The sequence below is a fragment of the Erinaceus europaeus genome, chromosome 16, assembly GCF_950295315.1.
Source record: "Erinaceus europaeus chromosome 16, mEriEur2.1, whole genome shotgun sequence".
In the NCBI taxonomy this organism is placed as follows: Eukaryota; Metazoa; Chordata; class Mammalia; order Eulipotyphla; family Erinaceidae; genus Erinaceus; species Erinaceus europaeus.
The window spans coordinates 10,981,248-11,000,950 of NC_080177.1; the positions used below are offsets into that span (position 1 = coordinate 10,981,248).

General features: G+C 43.8%; 1 protein-coding gene across 2 annotated transcripts in view; it reads right to left on the minus strand.

The window, feature by feature from the left end:
* The window catches only part of VPS39 (VPS39 subunit of HOPS complex), a 40,599-nt gene that overhangs the window by 20,482 nt on the left and 414 nt on the right, over window positions 1-19,703 (minus strand). The window contains exons 2-9 of one of the 2 annotated variants that reach the window (XM_007533664.3): window positions 15,287-15,352; window positions 9,975-10,007; window positions 9,456-9,520; window positions 8,793-8,835; window positions 7,184-7,278; window positions 4,770-4,868; window positions 3,896-3,988; window positions 1,085-1,268 (exon numbers count right to left, since the gene is read on the minus strand). In XM_007533664.3, coding sequence (XP_007533726.1) covers window positions 1,085-1,268; window positions 3,896-3,988; window positions 4,770-4,868; window positions 7,184-7,278; window positions 8,793-8,835; window positions 9,456-9,520; window positions 9,975-10,007; window positions 15,287-15,352 — 678 coding nt within the window. The remainder of the gene's footprint in view (window positions 1-1,084; window positions 1,269-3,895; window positions 3,989-4,769; window positions 4,869-7,183; window positions 7,279-8,792; window positions 8,836-9,455; window positions 9,521-9,974; window positions 10,008-15,286; window positions 15,353-19,703) is intronic. The other variant, XM_007533671.3, reaches the window with a different exon arrangement.

Consider the following 19,703-nt stretch of genomic DNA (forward strand, 5'->3'; position numbering starts at 1 on the left):
CTGTCACAAAGCAGCACCTCTTCTGCATTTCAGCTCAATTTTCAAACTACTCTCTTCAGCCAGGGACAAAACCCAGGCCCTCAAACATGTGAAGTATGTGTTCTACCATTTGGTTACCGCCCCCCACCCCCCAATTCATTCTCCCTAGAGTGAATGGAAGTTTCCCTGACGGTACATCCTAAATTCCCTGCTTCTGTCATGATGCTGCCTCCTGGCTAACTGAACAATTAACTTCCCTTTATTTATTTTGTTATTGCTACTGTTATTTATTTATTGCGCTATTGCTACCATTGCCAGGGCTTCACTGCTCCAGATGACTTTTTTTCAGATATAGAGACAGACACAGAAAAGATGCCACAGCAAAATAACTTGCCCCCTCCCCCCCTTAGTATGATGGGGGCTAAGCTCAAGCCTGGGCACTCTGCCAGGTGCGCTATCTTGCTGACCCTACTACCTTCTCTATACCACTGAGCCCCAATTTATCACCTCCAGTAATACCCTGCTTTGTCTCTATCCAAGATGTAATCTTCTCTTCAGAACTAGAATCCTTAAAGACAGCAGTAACTATTTTTCAAATGGGCACTCTTCCAATTGAAGGTGAACTGCATCATGGGTGGTTGGTTATATGCTTCCAGAGAGCTGGAAACCTGAGGCAGGCGTCAGAGCACAAACACCTGATGTGTAGAGCAGAGGCTGACAACTACATGCTGATGTATACATATGATAGGAGTCAAAAGAAATTGCCACCAACTTGCACAGATAGCTTATTTGCAGAGGACACAACAAAATCACTTAGAAGGAGGTAGAACATAAGGAACTAAGGAGTAAAAAATAACAGGAGACAATTTCTTCCTAAAATGTGTAGCTCACTTTACATCTTTCCTCTTCTGAAGCAAAACCCAGTTTCCTACCATAACTAGAAGATCCCACCTTTCTATGACCCTGCTTACAACACCCACCAACGGACAGACGCTGAACTCAGGTAAGTGACACTGCTAACACGATGTACATGAGGGACTCCATACCACTAAGGTGGCACCTAACCCCAGCCCCACGTGGGAAACAGCGCCGACGCTGCTCTCACCCATGGCCACTGGAATGTCTGTCCAGTTCAGGGCGCATTTCTGCGTGCAGATCCCCTCCTCATTGAGCACCACGGTGAGATCGTCTTGCCCCACGGCCACTTTCCCGTCTGCCAGAGGTGCAACTAAGGGCTCCAGCTGTTTTCCTGTTGGAAAGAGCTCTTTGATGGACCCCTTTCCATCCACCTACAGGAAGACACAAAGTGTGTTACCCAGCATTCTCCAGTCAAGTGCATGAACCTGGTCTGCAAAAATCCAAATAAAATCCAAACCTATTATTACAGAAGCAATAACACCCCTTGTATACTAGAAGGAAATATCAATCAGCAATGACAAATTCTGTCACTGCATCACAGAACCAGCTGTCCCGTCCTCTATCAGGGGCACGAGCATACAATCTGTTGACTAACAACATCAGTGCTGCTGAGGCGGCAGAGCACAGTGGGAGCTCGCAGCACAGTGCTGGTGAGAATGCCAAACGGGACCTGCTGTGCTGTATGGCAGCTTCCCTTAAAGTCAAGTACACACTTTCCAAATGACCCAGAGATCCTTCGACATCCTAATCTGTCTAAGAGAAATGAACATTTACGTCTACTCAAAAATGTGGTCTGAAAATGTTCATAGCGGCTTTATTCATCATAATTAAACATTTGAAATGGCTCTGTCCTTCAACTGCAAGGCCCTTCAAAGATAAAACAGCGCTAGCACAGTCACACCACAGAACGCTACCTCCATCTCTGTTGCTGTGTGTGGGTGGTGGAGGTCAAATGGATTGTGCTAAGTGAAAGCTGTCAGCCAAGAGGCTATATACTATGTGACTCCACTTACGTGACCTTCTAGAAAAGACAACACTTATATAAGAGATAAAGGATAGTTTAGTGGCTACTAGAGAGTGAGGGCTGGGTGGAAGGATTGACCTCAAAAACAGAGTACGAGGAAATCTTGGAGGGCGATGGAAGTTTTGTCAATCTGGACTGTCTACGGCCATACCAGCCTGAACACGCGTGATCTCATCTGATCTCAATCTGGACTGTGAAGGCAGACAGTTACACAATTCTAGGCATTTGTCAAAACTCAGAATCTGACTGCAATAGAAAATGATTTGGCTATTTTATCAATAAGTGAGTATTTATGAATTGCCTGGCCTTAAAGCAAGAGTCCCAACCTTCAAAAGACTCTACCCACAAGGTGATGGCAGAGTCCACAGGAGCCAGAGCAGAACTCCTGCTCCCATTTTTGGCCCATGACCCCAGTTTCTTCAGGCACCAACATGCCTTGCTGTGACTCAGTCAGGTGCAACACAGTGAGTCCTCAAGGAGTCTGCAGGTCTGGGGCTGAAAGGTGGATTCCACAATATAAAGAAGGAGCAACAATATTAACTGGATACAAATTGAAGAGCTAATGCAGGGGTGGGCTCAGGTGAGGAGAAAGTCTTCTAGAATTATCAGATCTGGATTGTGAGAGGAGTGTGAAGCTAAGAAATGGAGACTTTTCTACCTTTCAGACACCAAGTGACAGGTGCTACTATGATTCCATCCTGACTTCCCTGGGTACATGACCTCACCAATTAGTCTTGGAACCTCACCTAACCAGAGCCCTACCCCAGTAGGGAAAGACAGAAACAGGTTGGGAGTGTGGATCAACCGGCCAATATCCATGCCCTGCAGAGAAGCAATTACAGAAGCCAGAACTCCTACTTTCTGCACCCCCAAAAGAATTTTGGTCCATATTCCCAGAGAGGGAGACATGTTAGGGAAAGATGTCTAGAGGGCTCTGAAACTCAGTTCCATCAGGTCTCAGAGAGAGAAGAGGAAAAAGACATTCAGAAGTAGTAACAGGTGTAACTGTGACTTAAAGAGTAAGAGAAGGCAGGACCAGAGAAAAAATGGGGAAAAATAGATAGATGATAGAGAGCCAGCCAGACAGATAATTACAGAAATAATAGTCAACCTGTATTGGTGACCTTGGGAGAATCATTACAGTTTCCAGTGAAGGGAATGGGACACAGAACTCTGGTGGAGGGAATGGTGTGACATTATACCCATTACTTTGTAATTTTGTAAATCACTAATAAAATATATATATATATATATTAAAGAAATGAAAAAAAAAAAGAAAAGAAAAAATGCTACAAATGTTTATCTGGAACCAGAAAAGACCTAGAATTGCCAAAACAATCTTGAGAAAAAAAGAACAGAACCGGAGGCATCACACTCCCAGATCTCAAACTATATTATAGGGCCGCTATCATCAAAACTGCAAGCAAAAAAAAAAATCCTCCCCCCTCCGGAAGGAGTGGCAAAGCTCCCTCCCAGCAGCCTGGCCTCTGTGGCCATTTCAGTCACTGGAGTTGTGGTCGGCATACTGGGTGATTCCAGGTAATTCAAATAGCCTCTTGGATCTTCTGAGTCCATAAAATGAGAAGCAGCATCTGAGCTCACTCGTGGGTCTGCTGATGAGTGTCAGGTGGGATACAGGCGGTGAAGCAGGTCTGCAGGTGTCTGCCTTTCTCTCCCCCTCTCTGTCTTCCCCTCCTCTCTCCATTTCTCTCTGTCCTATCCAACAACGATGACATCAATAACAACAATAACTACAGCAATAAAACAACAAGGGCAACAAAAGGGAAAACATAAATAAATATTAAAAACAAAACAAAAAAACAAACAAAAAAAGAAATGAAGACTTTCCTGGGACAGGGAGATAATAAAGGGACAACAACACCCTGGACTCACACATCCAAAGTCACAGAGATCCATAGCCCACCCCCCACCCCCCAAACAAACTGACAGCATTTGCTAAATACTAAGTCTTACCCTTATCAAGTAGTAGTCTCTTTTGAAGCCCACACAGATAGAATTTCCACACCAAGCCATGGACTTGGGCACATCTGGTACACTGAAATCCCCCTAAAGAAAAAAAGGGCTCAGTTGGAAATATGTTCAAGAGTTGAAAAAGTCACAACCTTCTTGTGATTCTGCCTCCACATTCTACAGAATCACCCCACCCTCATGGGAACACAATTCCACAAGCACAAAGCCCCAAGACCACCTGGATAAAAATACCAGTCATTGATAAACTGGACAAGGTGCATTTGGTAATGTGTGCTCTCAACCAAGTGCATCACTGCCAACCCCCACCCCCCAACACACACACACACACACACACACACACACACACACACACACACACACACACACACACACGGTACATTTGGAAAAGGTGAAAACCCCAATCTGAAAAACACTAAGTTAGGACAGGCATGTCCCTGCCTCTCAAGACCAGGAGACAAGTGTGCCTGAATAAGCTACTCATCTGGGGAGGACTGCAAGACCGGGGCTGTGAACAAGATCAGTCAGGCAATGGTACACCCAACTGAGCACACACGTTATCATGTTCAGGAATCACACCTGCAGGAGGGAAGCTTCCCGAGTAGTTAAGCAGGTCTGCAGGTGTTTTTCTTTCTCACCCCCCACCTCAATTTCTCTCTACTCTATACAATAAAGAATAAAGGGTTGGGGTGGGGGATGGCCACCAGCAGAAGTGGATTCCTAGTGCTGGCACTGAGCCCCAGGAATAACCCTGGTGACAAAAAAAAAAAAAAAATCCAAACAGGAAGTCTTTCAAGCTGTGTAGCCAACTGCAGCATAGCTCCCACCCAAGGACCAGGTAATAGTGGGCTGACTTTACCTGCAATTCATGAAACTCTCTGTCCTTCCAGAAATAGAGTTGCAGCTTTTTTTTCACTGCCACACACATCCGCAATACCTCTTCACCGGTGTCTGTGTGCTGAGGAGAGAATCACAGTGTGAGGATGCGCATACAATGGCCCCATCACTGAACGACAATGAAATGGGGGATTTTTCTATCTTTTTAAAATATTTTATTTTACTTTACTTTATTTTATTACCAGAGCACTGCTCAGCTCTGGCTTATGGTGGTGCAGGGGACTGAACCCAAGTCTTCAGAACCTCAGGCATGAGTCTCTGCGTAACCATTACGCTCTCTATTCCTGCCTGGGATTTTTCTATCTTGAAATGGCTGCTGATCCAAAAGTCGCCTGGAGTACCAAGTCATGCTTCCAGACAAGCTGAGCCAAAGAACATCTTTCTCTAAGGAAAGTGCTCAGAAAGGACAAACTGAGGAGTCAAAGGTCCTAGGAAGTCTCACAGGCATTCCTAATTCAGAGAGATTTCTGGGGCAGGCCTACACCTACATAACTGCCTCCTCACTTTTTGTTTGTCTTTTGTTTTCTGAAATGTGTCTCACTCCTGACTGTCAGTAAGTACTAGGTCAGGAAACAGCAGGCCCACCTTCAATCCTTTAAGAAGCAGAGAGAGAAGAGAGACAGAGAGAGAGAAAATGGCAAAGTACAAAACAACAGCATCAACACAGATCACTGAAGCTAAACAATGATCAAAGGTGAGCAGAGGCATGAGGCAGATTCTACAGTCAAATGCTCTACCACTGATCGCTACCCTCAGTGAGGCAGATTCTGAGCACTGTAAGGAGAATGAACTGGCAAAACTATGGAAAGGCATCTCTAGTTAACACGCAAGCACACGCGCACACACACACACACACACATACACACCGCAAATTTACATGCCACACACTAAGGGAACATTTTCTTTAAATATTTATTAATGGGGAGTTGGACGGTAGCGCAGCAGCTTAAACACAGGTGGCGCAAAGCGCAAGGACCGGCTTAAGGATCCCAGTTTGAGTCCCTGGCTCCCCACCTGCAGGGGAGTCACTTCACAGGCGGTGAAGCAGGTCTGCAGGTGTCTGCCTTTCTCTCCTCTGTCTTCCCCTCTTCTCTCCATTTCTCTCTGTCCTATCCAACAACGTCAATAATAACTACAACAATAAAACAACAAGGGCAACCAAAAAGGTAATAAATAAATATAAAAAAATTTAAAAATTTATTAATGATAAAGATAGAAGAGAGAGAATCAGACAATACTCTGATACATGTGCTGCCGAGGACTGAACTCAGGACCTCACACTTTAAAATCCAATGTTGTATCCACTGCACTACCTCCTGGACCATGGAAACATTCTTCTTTCCTTTTTATTTATTTATTATTATTATTTTTGGAGAAAAGAGTAAATATAATTACATACTGGGAAGTTACATGGATTCTGAAGCTAATGGGGCAAAATAAGGGCTCATCCCCTGAGCTAAGGAATGATGTAGAAATTTGGGGTATCTAACAGAAAGGAGGGGAACCCATATAACCAGGAGAGGTTGACTCATAAGACAAAAATCAAATGCTCTGTTATATGTTTGCCATTTTGTGTAGATAGACATCCCTAATAGAAAGGTTCTTTCTGGTAAAAATTCTAATTCTGTGTAGAACTCCCAATTCTCATTCTTCTACTGGTAAAACTTTTGATTCAAACTTGCAATGCCTTGAATGACCTTAGCTGGAAGAAGTTCTAAGAGGCAAAGTGACATGTCTTAATAAGGCCTGCACCATTCAATAGGAAAAAGAAGGACTTTTCAACAAATGGTGCAGGGAAAACTGGATAGCAACATGTAGAAAGAAATGTAACAAGGCCACCACTTAACACCACACACTGAAATCAGATCAAAATGGATCAAAGACTCGGATATTAGCTTAGAAACTCCTTATATATATAGGAGACATTCCCTATCTTTGCCTCACCCTGAATGGAACTTGAAGGACACGTGTTTGGTGGGATGAAATAAAGAGAGGGGTGATTATACCAGATGACCTCACTCAGGCAAATTATTTATTTGATAGAGACAAAGCAAAAATCAAGAGATGGGGAGACAGAAAAAGAGAAAGAAAGATATCTATAGCACTGCTTCACCACTTATGAAGTTTCCCCCTTATAGATGGGGTTCAAGGGCTTAAACCCAGGTCCTTGCACACTGTAACATATTCAAGGTAACCAGGTACACCACCACCCAGTCCCTGGGAACATTTTTCTCATTCAACCCAAAATCAGATACTCTCCTTGAAGTCTCTGTTGGGTTTGGCTACCAGTGTGACTCTTCTGTCAAATGGCAGGAATGGTATCAAAAAAGTTGTCTATTCAAGCACAGAGCCGAATTTCACTTTGCTTATACTTACCTGGAGCTCACAGGTGAGCAGTGAAGCTCCCTTTGCCTTTGAAACCGTAGTGATTTGTTGAAATGTCAATAGGTCATGGACATAAATGTTATTTTCTGTTTGGAAAGAGAGAAAACACCACTCACTATTAATTATCATGCTTTTCCAGGATAGGCACTCTCAAGTAAAAAAAAAAAATCTCCACTAATAGTCAGAAAAGTCAAATGGCAAATGTTTGCTGAACCTAAGTTGTTGTTTTTTCTTTACTCTTTCTAAAGCCTGGAAATCTGTGACTCAGTATTTACATAAGAAGTGGTTCTCAATGTTACAAAAAGCTGCTATCAGGAGGTTATAAAAGAAATCACGTACACAAGGACTGGCCTAAGGATCCCAGTTTGAGCCCCCGGCTCCCCACCTGCAGGGGAGTCGCTTCACAGGCGGTGAAGCAGGTCTGCAGGTGTCTGTCTTTCTCTCCTCCTCTCTGTCTTCCCCTCCTTTCTCCATTTCTCTCTGTCCTATCCAACAACAACGACATAAAAAAAAAAAGCAATAATAACTACAATAAAACAACAAGGGCAACAAAATGGAATAAATAAATATTTGAAAAAAAAAAGAAATCACAAATTTTTTGTTGGTTTTGGTTTTTAGATTGAGGTGGGGGGGCATGGGAAGGGCAGTTAGTGAGAGAAAGTGGGGAGAGGGAAGGAAAAGGAGCGGGGAGAAGGAGAAATAAAGAGAGCCCACAGCATTGAAGCTTCCTTCACTGAGGTGAGGGCAAGGCTCTGACCTGGTCTGTGCACACTGACAAAGTAACACACTATCCAAGTGAGCTATTTTGCTGGCCCTCCCATGGATTTTGTAAAAGCCCATGGCAAAGATTTATTTTTCTATTATAGAAAAGTAAGCAAAGGGCTGGGGAGACAGCATAGTGGTTATGTAAAAGACTCTCATGCCCAAGGCTCTGAAGTCCCAGATTCAATTCCCAGTACTACTATAAGCCAGAGCTAAGCAGTACTCTAGTAAAGGAAGGAAGGAAGGCGGGGGGAGGGAGGGAGGCAAGCAGGCAGGCAGGCAGGCAGGCAGGCAGGCGGGTAACATGCTTTCTCTTGGGCCTCCTAGAAAGTTATAGCCATGAAGACTTAGTTATCTCAATGGTCCTTTTGTGACCTAGAAATGAAGACTGAAATGACTCTACTACTTGGACTATGGGCTGAGCAGCGCAGAACACACGACAAGTTTCCAGTCCCCTGCTTATCAAGAAAGTCACTGGCTGCCTTCCACACAACGATGACTTTTCAAACAGGGCCAGAAGGAGCTAGTCCTTCATCTTTCTACTGGTGTCTGCTAGAATTCTGAACAAATGAATGAATGAACTGATGCTCCTTGGAGAGCACAGGTCAAGCTTATGAGGGAAACTGGCGCCTTTATTAATTGTGTATGTGCCTGGCTTTATCTTGTGTGGAACACGGCATTTTCAAGAAACTACTAAACCATGAAAAGCTTAGAAGAAGTGGCTTTCAAAGTTATAAAACTGGTATCAGGAGGTTCCAAGAAAAGAACAGAAATCCCCTACTTGGGCTATAGCTTTGGTTTTCTGACACAAGAAATACAAATGCATCCCCTTTCTTACCTAACAGGCTGACCAGAATCTTAAACTGGGAAACCACGTGGATCTGGAAAAGAGAACAACTGTTAGTTTCAATTAAACATTTCTGACGAGGTTGAGAAAATGTTCGTTTGCTTCCAGCACTAAAAATGTCGAGGCTAAAGAGTTTATATCAGTGAGAGCCTGACATACACAATCATTCCTACTTATGAGAGAAAAGCTCACATACATGAAGACACAGATCCCTGCGTAACTGGGAGGGCAGAAGGTAGAAGATTCAGAGCTTATTAACTCTTTTTTTTTGATTCAATATTGACTTATAAAATTACATGTCAACGGGGTATAATTCTACATGGGCTAACTGTCATCTCTACAACTATCTGTCTACATCTGTACATAACTGCCCCCCCTTTTCTTCCAGGCCCAGTCATCTCTTCCCCACTAAGTAACCCTATTCCTACATCCAAGTCTCTCTCCGCTTTTCATCCTCTCTCTCTGGGACCTGATGGAGCTGGAGTTCAGAGCCCTCTTATCCTCTTCCTCCTACCATTTCTCCCCCACTGGGAGTATGGATCAAAGTTGTGCTTATTTAACTCTTTAATAGGCTTTAATAATGTCCCAAAGTTCTAGTTTGGACAAGGGTCTGGCAGGAATCAGAATAGTCTTGTAGCACCCGACATTGCCTACCTGCTGAATTTTTTTGGAGAAGTTCTTATTGGATTTCTCTAGTGTCACTTCAAATCTGTTGCAGCCTAGGGAAAAGAAAGAAGCATTCTCAAGTCTAAGCACAGGGATTTATGTAAAAATAACAACAACAACAACAAATGCTGTTCCATACTGTTGTTGTTACAGTTATTTTCTCCTAAAAGACTAGAAGTTGAAGATCTTGGCTGAGGACAGTAAGTTGTTTAGAAGGTTTCATGCACCTTTAAAACTTGGCATCAGCAGGAAAGACCACACAACAGAAGCTCACCCAAGCTGCAGAGGTCCAAGGAAAAGTCTTAGCCTACAATAGTGCCTTGGGAGAGCGTTTCACCAAAAAGAGTGAGAATTCTCATTCAAATATAAGAGCCCAAGCACTGAAACCCAGCCCAAAGCATCCTTGGGTCTAGCCCAACTAAACCCCTGCAGCTACCCTACGTCCTGCGTCATGGGGCAGAGCAAACACCTTCCCACAGCTAAAGCAGTGAATGCATCTACACTTACTGCCACTTTCAGGTGATGCTACATCTGCTGGCACTGTTGCAAAAACAGAGGGAGAGAGTTACATTCCTAAAAGCATGTGGCACCAGACCTGCTACAGTAAGAAGAAAAAAAAAAAAAAAAGCCGCAAAAGCCACCCAAGAGTCAAAACAGAATAATTATCATCATAGTAACAGCAGCTATCATTAACTGAGTAGTAAGAAGAAGGTTACCAGGCTCTGGGTTTAAAACACGGATGTTTTGTTTCGTTTCCTGAATCCTCCCAACTATCCTGAGAAGCACACACCCTGCTCACTGCTCCCAGCTCAGAGAGGCTGTCCACACTGCCGACTGTGGGCTACTGCCCACAGCCAGGGGGCCCTGCCTCCAAAGCAGGTCTCCCTTCCTCTACATGTCCCTCTGCAGAGGAGGTGGAGAAGAGCCCCTGCATCATGGGAGAGTCAGAACCTGTACCCTGTCATGACATTTTACAAGAAAAAGATATATACAGCCACCTTCCAGCTGATTGAGTTCTGTACCTGAAAGGGTTTCTACTGTTATTCCTTCCATGAACAAAGTTATCTAGAGCAGAGATTCTCACACTTTCTGCTTTCAGGTCCCCTTCTTCATCATGAAAATTGAGGGCCAGGGCTGTAGCTGAGTGGCAGAATGCTCACTTCATGTGTATGAAGTCCTGAGGTTCAATCCCCAACACCAAAAAAACCCCAAAACTAGACAATAAAGAAGGACCCAAAACCTTTTGCACTGATTATAGCTAACAGTGTTTATTATATTAAAAATTAAAGCTGAGAAATCTTTATGATATGTATTTACTTTTTCTTCTGGGCCTTGAATATGATTGATTCCACTGTCCCTAGGGAGCTAACTTTGTTTTTTTTACTTTAGTGGGGGGAATAATAGTTCACAGTCGACTAAATACAGTAGCTGGTACATGTGTAACATTTCTCGGTTTCCCACCTAACACTCTAACCCCCACTAGGTCCTCCTCTGCCATCATGTTCCAGGACCTGAACCCTCCCCCACCCCAGAATCCTTTATTTGGGTGCCATACACCAACTCCAGTCCAAGTTCAGCTTTGCATTTATTTCCTTGTTTGTTTTCACTTTTACTTGCACACAGAAACAGAATATGGGAGAGAGAAACAGAAAAAGAAGGTGAAACCACAGCACTGCCCCACCAACCTTGGAGCTTCCTCTGGTGCTGTGATCAGTACTCACATGTAGTACCCAGGGGCTTGAACCTGGGCCTTTGCGCATGGTGAAGTGTGCGCTCTACTAGGTGAGCTATTCCCCAGTCCTTATTAACTATTTTAAAAGACAGTAAATCTATTACATGCTAGGACAGATTAATAATTTAATAAAGAAAAATACAAGTTAAAGAAAAAAAAAAACACAGCTTTGAGGATCTCTTTAATGTTAACTAGCTTAACAGAAGACAGCTAAACCCTCCCATCTGTTGCTACTACATTCAATCTGATGCATTGCTTTGGTTGAAGTACAGAGCAAAAATGTGCTCAAGGACACAGAGCTGGAAAAAGAAAGAATATTCTAATAGCTTTTTTCTTTTGTTTTTTTAAACACCAAGTCACTGAGCAGCACTCTGGTTTATGGTGGTACAAGGGATTGATCCTGGGACTTCAGAGCCTCAGGCATGACAGCCTCTTTGCACAACCATTATGCTATCTCCCCCTGCCCTCTAATGGCTTTTAGATGTTGTTTGAAACAATACTGAAACTTGACAAGGTTTCTTGTAATATGGAATCTGAAAGGTATGAGAAACTTTTCTGTTAAACTCCATTGGTCTACCCTAGCCAGTCAACAGCGTCAGGCTGAGCCTGATGTAAAGTTTCGAGACCTCCTTTGAATCTGGAGAGGTGGCAGTCGTTGACTATGTGGGTCATAGTCTGTCTGGAGCCGCAGGGGCAGTTCGGGTCGTCTCTGGCTCCCCAGCAATGGAACATAGTGGCGCACTGGCCATGGCCTGTTCGATAGCGATTGAGGAGGGCCCAATCTTAACGTGCTAGATCAAAGTCGGGTTGACGCTTGCAGGGGTCTGTGATGAGGTGTTTGTTCTTTACCTCAGCTGACTGCCAACTCTGTTTCCGTGACTGGCTACGGAAGAAGGGCAAACGCTAGAAGAAGAAGGTCTACCCTACACTTTGAGAGGCTCTTTCATTCAAGCAGGAGTTAGAAAACTCATGCAGACTTTCCAAACATTAGCTCATTTCCATGCAGGGCAACTACCACTAATTATCATCAGAAAAAAAAACTTTAAATATGGAGAAGCTGGCAAGCTTCTGTGGGTGGCTACCAGTATTCCCCAATTCTAGTTTTCTCTTGAACGTTTTAATGTTATTATTAGCAACAAACACTGCCTGATGTCTTCTTTTAAAATGACAGATTCTCTCTGTTCCTTTTTCAGAAACCATCTACCAAATACCAAAAAACCACCACACCTGGCAATTACTTTTTTTTTTTTTTCTATTCGGGGTGAGAGACAGAGAAAGGGAGGCAGTGCAGCACCACTGCAGGTGCTTCTAGGGGGTGGCCGAAGCTCAAACCCAGGTCTTGCACAAAATAGTGTGTACCCTACCAAGTGAGCCACCAGACAGTCTCACCAGTGAGTCTTTAAAGCAAAAATGACACTTGGGGAAAAGTGGCCAGTTCCTCCTGTCAGTTACATTAAGTGCCTTATATCCTAAGACAGCTGGCGCACTTCATACCCGAATAGCCCCCAGCAGAAGTCCTTAGGTAGATTTCCCACTAGTACACAAGAGGTTATTAGATAGGCTCGGGCTCTCAAAGGTCAAAATATTGGGTTGTAGGCAAAGTCATGATGCATTTTTGCATAGAAACCCAGGAAAACACACCCAATATAAGAAAATTAATGATAATTTTTACTGCTTCAAAATTTGGAAACAACCCAGGTGTCCAACAGCAGATGAGTGGCTGAGAAAGTTGTGATATACACACACAATGGAATACTACTCAGCTATTAAGAATGATGAATTCACCTTCTTCACCTCATGTTGGATGCAGCTTGGAGGAATCATGTTAAGTGAGAAACATCAGAAAGAGAAGGGTGAATACGGGATGATCCCACTCATGTGCAACACTTAAGAAACAAGAACAGAAAGGGGAACTCAAAGTTCATGAGTGATGGAGTACTATTGCAGGTGTTTCCGAAAAGGCTGCTGGGAGTGGCAGATTCATCATGCAGGCACTGAGTCCCAGTGGTAACCTTGGGGGAGAGGGAGAAGGAAAGGGAGGGGGAGAGGGAGAGGAGAAAGGCACGCAGACCTAGAGGTCAGGTGGTGGAGTATCTGGTTGAGCACACACATTACAGTGCACAAGGACACAGTTTCAAGTCCCTGTTCCCCACCTACAGGAGGCAAGCTTCAAGAGTGGTGAAGCAATGCTTTACATGTCTCTCTCGCTCGCTGCTTCCTCCTTCCCTCTCTCCCTCCACTTGCCCTCTCAATTTCTGCCTCTATACAAAATAAATAAAGAAAAAGAAAAAGAAAACCTTTCAAACATATTATTGCATCTAACCCCAACAACTCCGTGTGTCAGAGGGTTTATAAAAGAGAACGTTGATGGGGGCCAGGTGATGGCACACCTGGTTGAGCGCATATATTACAGTGTGCAAGGACCCAGGTTCAAGTCCCTGGTCCCCACCTAAATTGATAAAGCTTTGCAAGTGGTGAAGCAGTGTTGCAGGTGTCACTCTTGTCTCTCTGCCTCTGTATCTCCCCCTTCCCTCTTGATTTCTAGCCGTCTCTACAAAATAAATAGATGATGAAAAAAGTAAGTAAATAAATAGAGAACGTTGACATTTAAAAGGATCATACTCACAACCATGTGGTCAAGAATTAAACTAAAGGAGTCAGGCAGTAGCACAGCGGGTTAAGCGCACGTGGCGTGAAGCACAAGGACTGGTGTAAGGATCCCAGTTCAAGCTCCGACTCCCCATCTACAGGGGAGTTGCTTCACAAGCGGTGAAGCAGGTCTGCAGGTGTCTTATCTTTCTCTCCCCCTCTCTGTCTTCCCCTTCTCTCTCCATTTCTCTCTGTCCTACCTAACAATGATGACATCAATAACAACAACAATAACTACAACAACAATAAAAAACAACAAGGGCAACAAAAGGGAAAATAAATAATTTTTTTTTTTTAATGAACTGAACTGGGCAAAGACCCAAGTCCTCCCTCTCTTAATCAAGCCCTTGTGAGTTAATGCAATCTTTTAAATTCTTGGTTCCTAAAGTTTCTTTGCTACCATGCCATTTACACATGAATCTCACTCCCACCAGTAATACCTCTTCTGGACAGTGGGTCTTCACTCAGTAGAAGGGTGTGTCCTGGAGCACCGCTTCCCCGAGCCCCACCCTACTAGGGAAAGAGAGAGGCAGACTGGGAGTAAGGATCGACCAGTCAACGCCCATGTTCAGTGGGGAAGCAATTACAGAAGCCAGACCTTCCACCTTCTGCATCCCATAATGACCTTGGGTCCATACTCCCAGAGGAATAGAGTATGGGAAAGGTATGAGGGGAAGGGATGGGATATGGAGATCGGGTGGTAGGAATTGTGTGGAACTGTACCCCTCTTATCCTATGGTTTTGTTAATGTCTCCTTTCTTAAATAAAAAAGAAGAGTAAGAAGAAGAAGGAGAAGGAGGAGGAGGAGGAGGAGGAGAAGAAGAGGAAGAAGAAGAAGAAGAAGAAGAAGAAGAAGGAGAAGGAGAAGGAGAAGGAGAAGGAGAAGAAGGAGAAGAAGGGGAGGAGAGACCAATCCTATTCCAGATAGGAGTATGAAAAGGTAGCATGAGAAAAAAATTCTCTCGAGTTTCTCCCCACCTTCCGTATATACTATCCCCAACCCCAAATCATGTTATTTCCTCGCTTGCCAGGGATATGGCTAAGGCCTGAGCCTACAACACTCCAATAGTCTTGGTGACCATTTCCCCCTCTGCTTTTCTGATAGAGACACAGAGAAACAGAAGGAAAGATAGGAAAAGTAAAAACAAAACAAAACAGAAAACATCTACAGCACTGTTCCAACTCTTGTGAAGCTTCCTCCCCATGGGTAGGGACTAGGCCCTTATGCACAGTACTATGTGTGCTCTGCCAGGTGTGCCACTGCCTAGCCCTTCAAATCACTCTTTCAATGGTTCAAAACCACCGATTTCAACAGTTCTAGAAAGAGAGAAAGAAAGAAAGAAAGAAAGAAAGAGAAAGGGAGAACAAAAGAAAGACCTTTTTTTCTCACTTGCACAGTAAGCTACTTCTTTCTCAGTTCTAGAAAGTTTCCACTTACCAACATCCTTCCGGATTCTGTAGAGAAGAAGGTGCCCTTGCTTGGTTCCAACAAGGAGCCATTCCTCTGCAAGAGAAGAAACACGAGAAAGGTTGATTAGCCTTAGTGAGACCTAGTTCTTTAGCTGTGGCTTGTAATGAAAAAAAAAAAAAAAAAGGGGGGGCCCAGGCTGTTGTGCACCTGGTTAAGCACTCACATTACAGTGGGCAAGGATCCGGGTTCGAGCCCCTGGTCTCCACCTTCAGGGGGAAAGCTTCACGGATAGGGAAGCAGGGCTACAGGTGTCTCTCTGTTTCTTTTTTTTTTTCTTTTTTTTTAAATATTTACTTTATTTATTTATTCCCTTTTGTTGCCCTTATTGTTTTATTGTTGTAGTTATTATTGTTGTTGTCGTTGTTGGATAGGACAGAGAGAAATGGAGAGAGGAGGGAAAGACAGAGAGAAAGATAGACACCTGCAGACCTGCTTCACCGCCTGTGAAGCGACTCCCCTGCAGGTGGGGAGCCGGGGTTCGAACCGGGATCCTTATGCCAGTCCTTGTGCTTTGCGCCACCTGCGCTTAACCCGCTGCACTACAGCCTGACTCCCGTCTCTCTGTTTCTTACTTCTCTATCTTCCCCTCCCGTATCAATTTCTCTGTTTCTATTCAATAAATATAAGAAAGTTTATAGAAAAATAAAGGCTCAAAAAGAATGAGTTGATTTTGATAGCAGATGTTTTGCACAGGTAAGGAATGTTTACAGCCAAGCAATGCTCGAGAACCAACCAAAAAATATTTACTAAACAATTACTAGAATAGACACATCAGAAAACTAAAATGGGGTCCAGGTGGCACAGTGGATAAGGCGTTGGACTCTCAAGCATGAGGTCCTAAGTCCAATAAAACAACAAGGGCAACAAGGGGAATAAATAAATATCAAGAAATATCATCTCTAATCAAAGATAAATATGAAAAAAAGTTATGGAAAAAAGGTCTATGTCAGTGGTTCTTAAACTTTGTGTGTCAGAATTATAAAATATTTGTTAAACATTAAGCAGGTTCCCAATTGAGTAGGCACCCAGTAGTAGTACAGGTTGCCATGCACAAGGCCCAGGGTTCAAGTCCCCAGACCCCACCTGTAGGGAGGAAGCTTTAGGAGCAGCGCTGCAAGTGCTTTTCTTTCTTTTTCCCTCTCCCCCCAAACTTCCCTCTTATTTCTCTGTCTCTACCAAGAAAGGAGAAGAGAGAGAGAGAAAGAGAACGAGGAAGAAAGAAAGAGGCTGCTTGGAGCAGCGTAGGCACTAAAGCCCAATGGTAACCTCAGTGGCGAAATAACAAGAAGAACCGCCACCACCACTACGAAATAATTACTATATTCCATCTTTGAAGGAGATTACGCACATACAAATACCTCCTCATTTTTTGACACTGTAACACAAGAGGTGACCCACACCTTTCATAAACTCTCTGAGCCCTTTCTAAAATATTCGATAATAATACAAACAGATAACCTTTACTGAGCATGTATTGTGTTCCAGGAAATGCTAAGCACTTAAAAGTTACTTCATGAATCCTCACAGCTATCCCTTGAAGTGTTAAAAATCTCCACTGTGTAGGCGAGGAAGTTGAGATCTGGGAGATAAGTCCAGAGTCACACACGTGGTGTTAAGTGACTGAGCAGGATTCTAGCTCCAGTCTGTCTCGCCCGTCAATCACATGCTGTTGTGCACTTACTAAGGCATCACGTGTCAAAAGAATGAGTGTTGGCCAGAGGTTGAAAGGCAATGACCGTACTTATAAAAATAGTTCAGAAGCCACACCAGGAACATATCCCAAAGACTTGTCCCTAATCTTCCAGAAAAAGAAAACAACTCTATATCATTTTCTTTCTATTTTTTTTTTTTTTTTTTTTTGGGTCTTCAGTGAGGGCAGAACACAACAAGTAAGATGGCCTGAGCTCTTAATGATAAAGTGGAAATCAGAAGTGGTAGCTCTAATAGAATGCGGGAGGTTTTTTTATGTTGGTGCAGAAGATGGGAGAAATGAAAAAAATATCAGCTCATAAGTGATGGCTTTATAAAATACTTGTTTAGAACTCTACCAATAAATGTCACTGTAATGAACAATTGGTGGTAGGAAAGTTTATTTTTCAATTATGAATAAAAATGAAGTAGACTTTATTTATTTTCAGAGCTGGGGCTTTGCACATGTGCAATTCACTGCTCCAGGTCTCATTTCCACTCAGTCACTCAGAGATCTGACAGAGACAGAGAGAGGAGGAGACAACATAGCACCAGTTTTCTCAGCTGCAGGTATAGCAGACATCCATGAACTGTACTATTAGTCTCACTGGGTATCAAAGTCAAGGATTATGAAAGTCTGGTGGTAGCGCAGCAGACTAAGCGCAGGTGGCGCAAAGCACACAAGGACCGGCGTAAGGATCCCGGTTCGAGCCCCCGGCTCCCCACCTGCAGGGGAGTCGCTTCACAGGCGGCGAAGCAGGTCTGCAGGTGTCTGTCTTTCTCTCCCCCCTCTCTGTCTTCCCCTCCTCTCTCCATTTCTCTCCGTCCTATCCAATAATGACATTCATCAATAACAACAACAATAACAGTAAAACAACAAGGGCAACAAAAGGGAATAAATAAATGAAAAAAAAATTTAAAAAAAAACCTCAAAGTCAAGGATTCTGCAAATGTGCTAACCAACTGCTTCCATCCTTTCCAGAAGCAGAAATCCTACCCACCCTCCAATGTTCTCACAACGGGGAGCATGTCCCTGTACTATTAAACTTTTACAAATCTTCCACTGCTTTTTTTTCAATCCATCCCTGTCTTCCTAGCAGGGCACTTAGTAAATTTCTGATGAAAAAAAAAAAAAACAGAATGAATGACTTTGTGCAGTGACAGGCCTTACACTTTTTTAAAAAAGTGACTAATATATTTACTTACTAATAAGAGAGGAGAGAGGCCAGTGCATCACTCTGGCAATGCTAGAGCACAAACTCAGGACTTCATGCTCACTAGCCCAGAGATCTACCGACTGCACCGTACAGAGAACATTCAATGATGGAAAATAGTGCTTTTCTTGAGCAACCTGAAGGAAGTAAGATTCTCTCTCTCTCTTTCCTTTTTTTGCCTCCAGGGTTATCGCTGGGGCTCGGTGCCTGCACTACGAATCCACTGCTCCTGGATGCCATTTTTTCCATTTCGTTGCCCTTATTATTGTTGTTATTGTTGCCATTTCTGTTGTTGTTGTTGTTGTTGAACAGGTCAGAGAGAAATGGAGAGAGGAGGGAAAGACAAGAGGAGAGAGAAAGATAGACACCTGCAGACCTGCTTCACTGCCTGTGAAGTGAACCCCCTGAAGATGGGGAGCTGAGGGCTCAAACCGGAATCCTTGCACCCATTCCTGTGCTTCACAATATGTGCTCTTAACCCAGTGCACCACCGCCCAGCCCCCAAGATTCTCTTTAACCCAAAGGGCTGGAACTCTCTATGCAGGCACATTTTAAAGGTGTCCTGGAACAACCTGGGAGGTGGTGCTGTGAAGTAAGCATTGGGACTCTCAAGCATGAACCCCTGAGTTCAATCCCTAGCACGCATATGCCAGATTGGTGCTCTGGTGAACTCTTGCTCTCCACCCGTTTCTTTTCCGTTTTTTTTTTAAGGAGATCCTGGGCAGCTGAAGACACGAGGCAAGTATACAAAAAATAGTGAAACACCCTACTGAAAAGGCTGCAAAGAATTCTGCAAGGTTGACTGGGTAGCTCTGTTCACAGACCATGCATAAGATTCCAGCTACACCAAGACTTTACCAGCCCCATTCTGGGTACCTAGTTCAGAATAATGGGATTGAGAGTTCGAGCCTCCTTTCTGCAGTCATTGATTTCTAGGAGCTGGGTGTTAACAAGAAAGATTGGTCTTCGGTGCTGTTATACATACTCACGAATAAGGGCATAAAGCTTATAGTTTCACAGTCAAGGTCTAGACCTCGGAAATCATGTGTATCCCAGAGCATGCAAGAAATGCCTGGCCTGCTTTCTTTCTGCACCTGTCAACCCAGACGAATTATCCAAGATGTTGTGGGTCGGGTTTCATGACTGCCTGGGATGATGCTCTTCACAAGAGTTAGGAAACTTGGGCACTGTCGTCACAGAGTTTAGCACAACAGCCTGAGTTAACTACAGTAATGTGAAATGAACGAAGAGTGAGCATTCCAAGGGGGGAAAAACTTATTCAATGTTCCTTCCCCCCCACCACCACGCCTCTATTTCACCTTGAAAACAACACTGTCCTCCACACCAGTTTAAGACCCTGGCAGGCTGGGAACTCCCTCACCACTGCCCTTCCTCTAAAGTCTACTCGGGGATGTAAATGAGCCAAGGCTGAGGCATAGTTCGGAGAGGGAAGCTCAAGTCCCAGCTCTGCAGGTGGAACG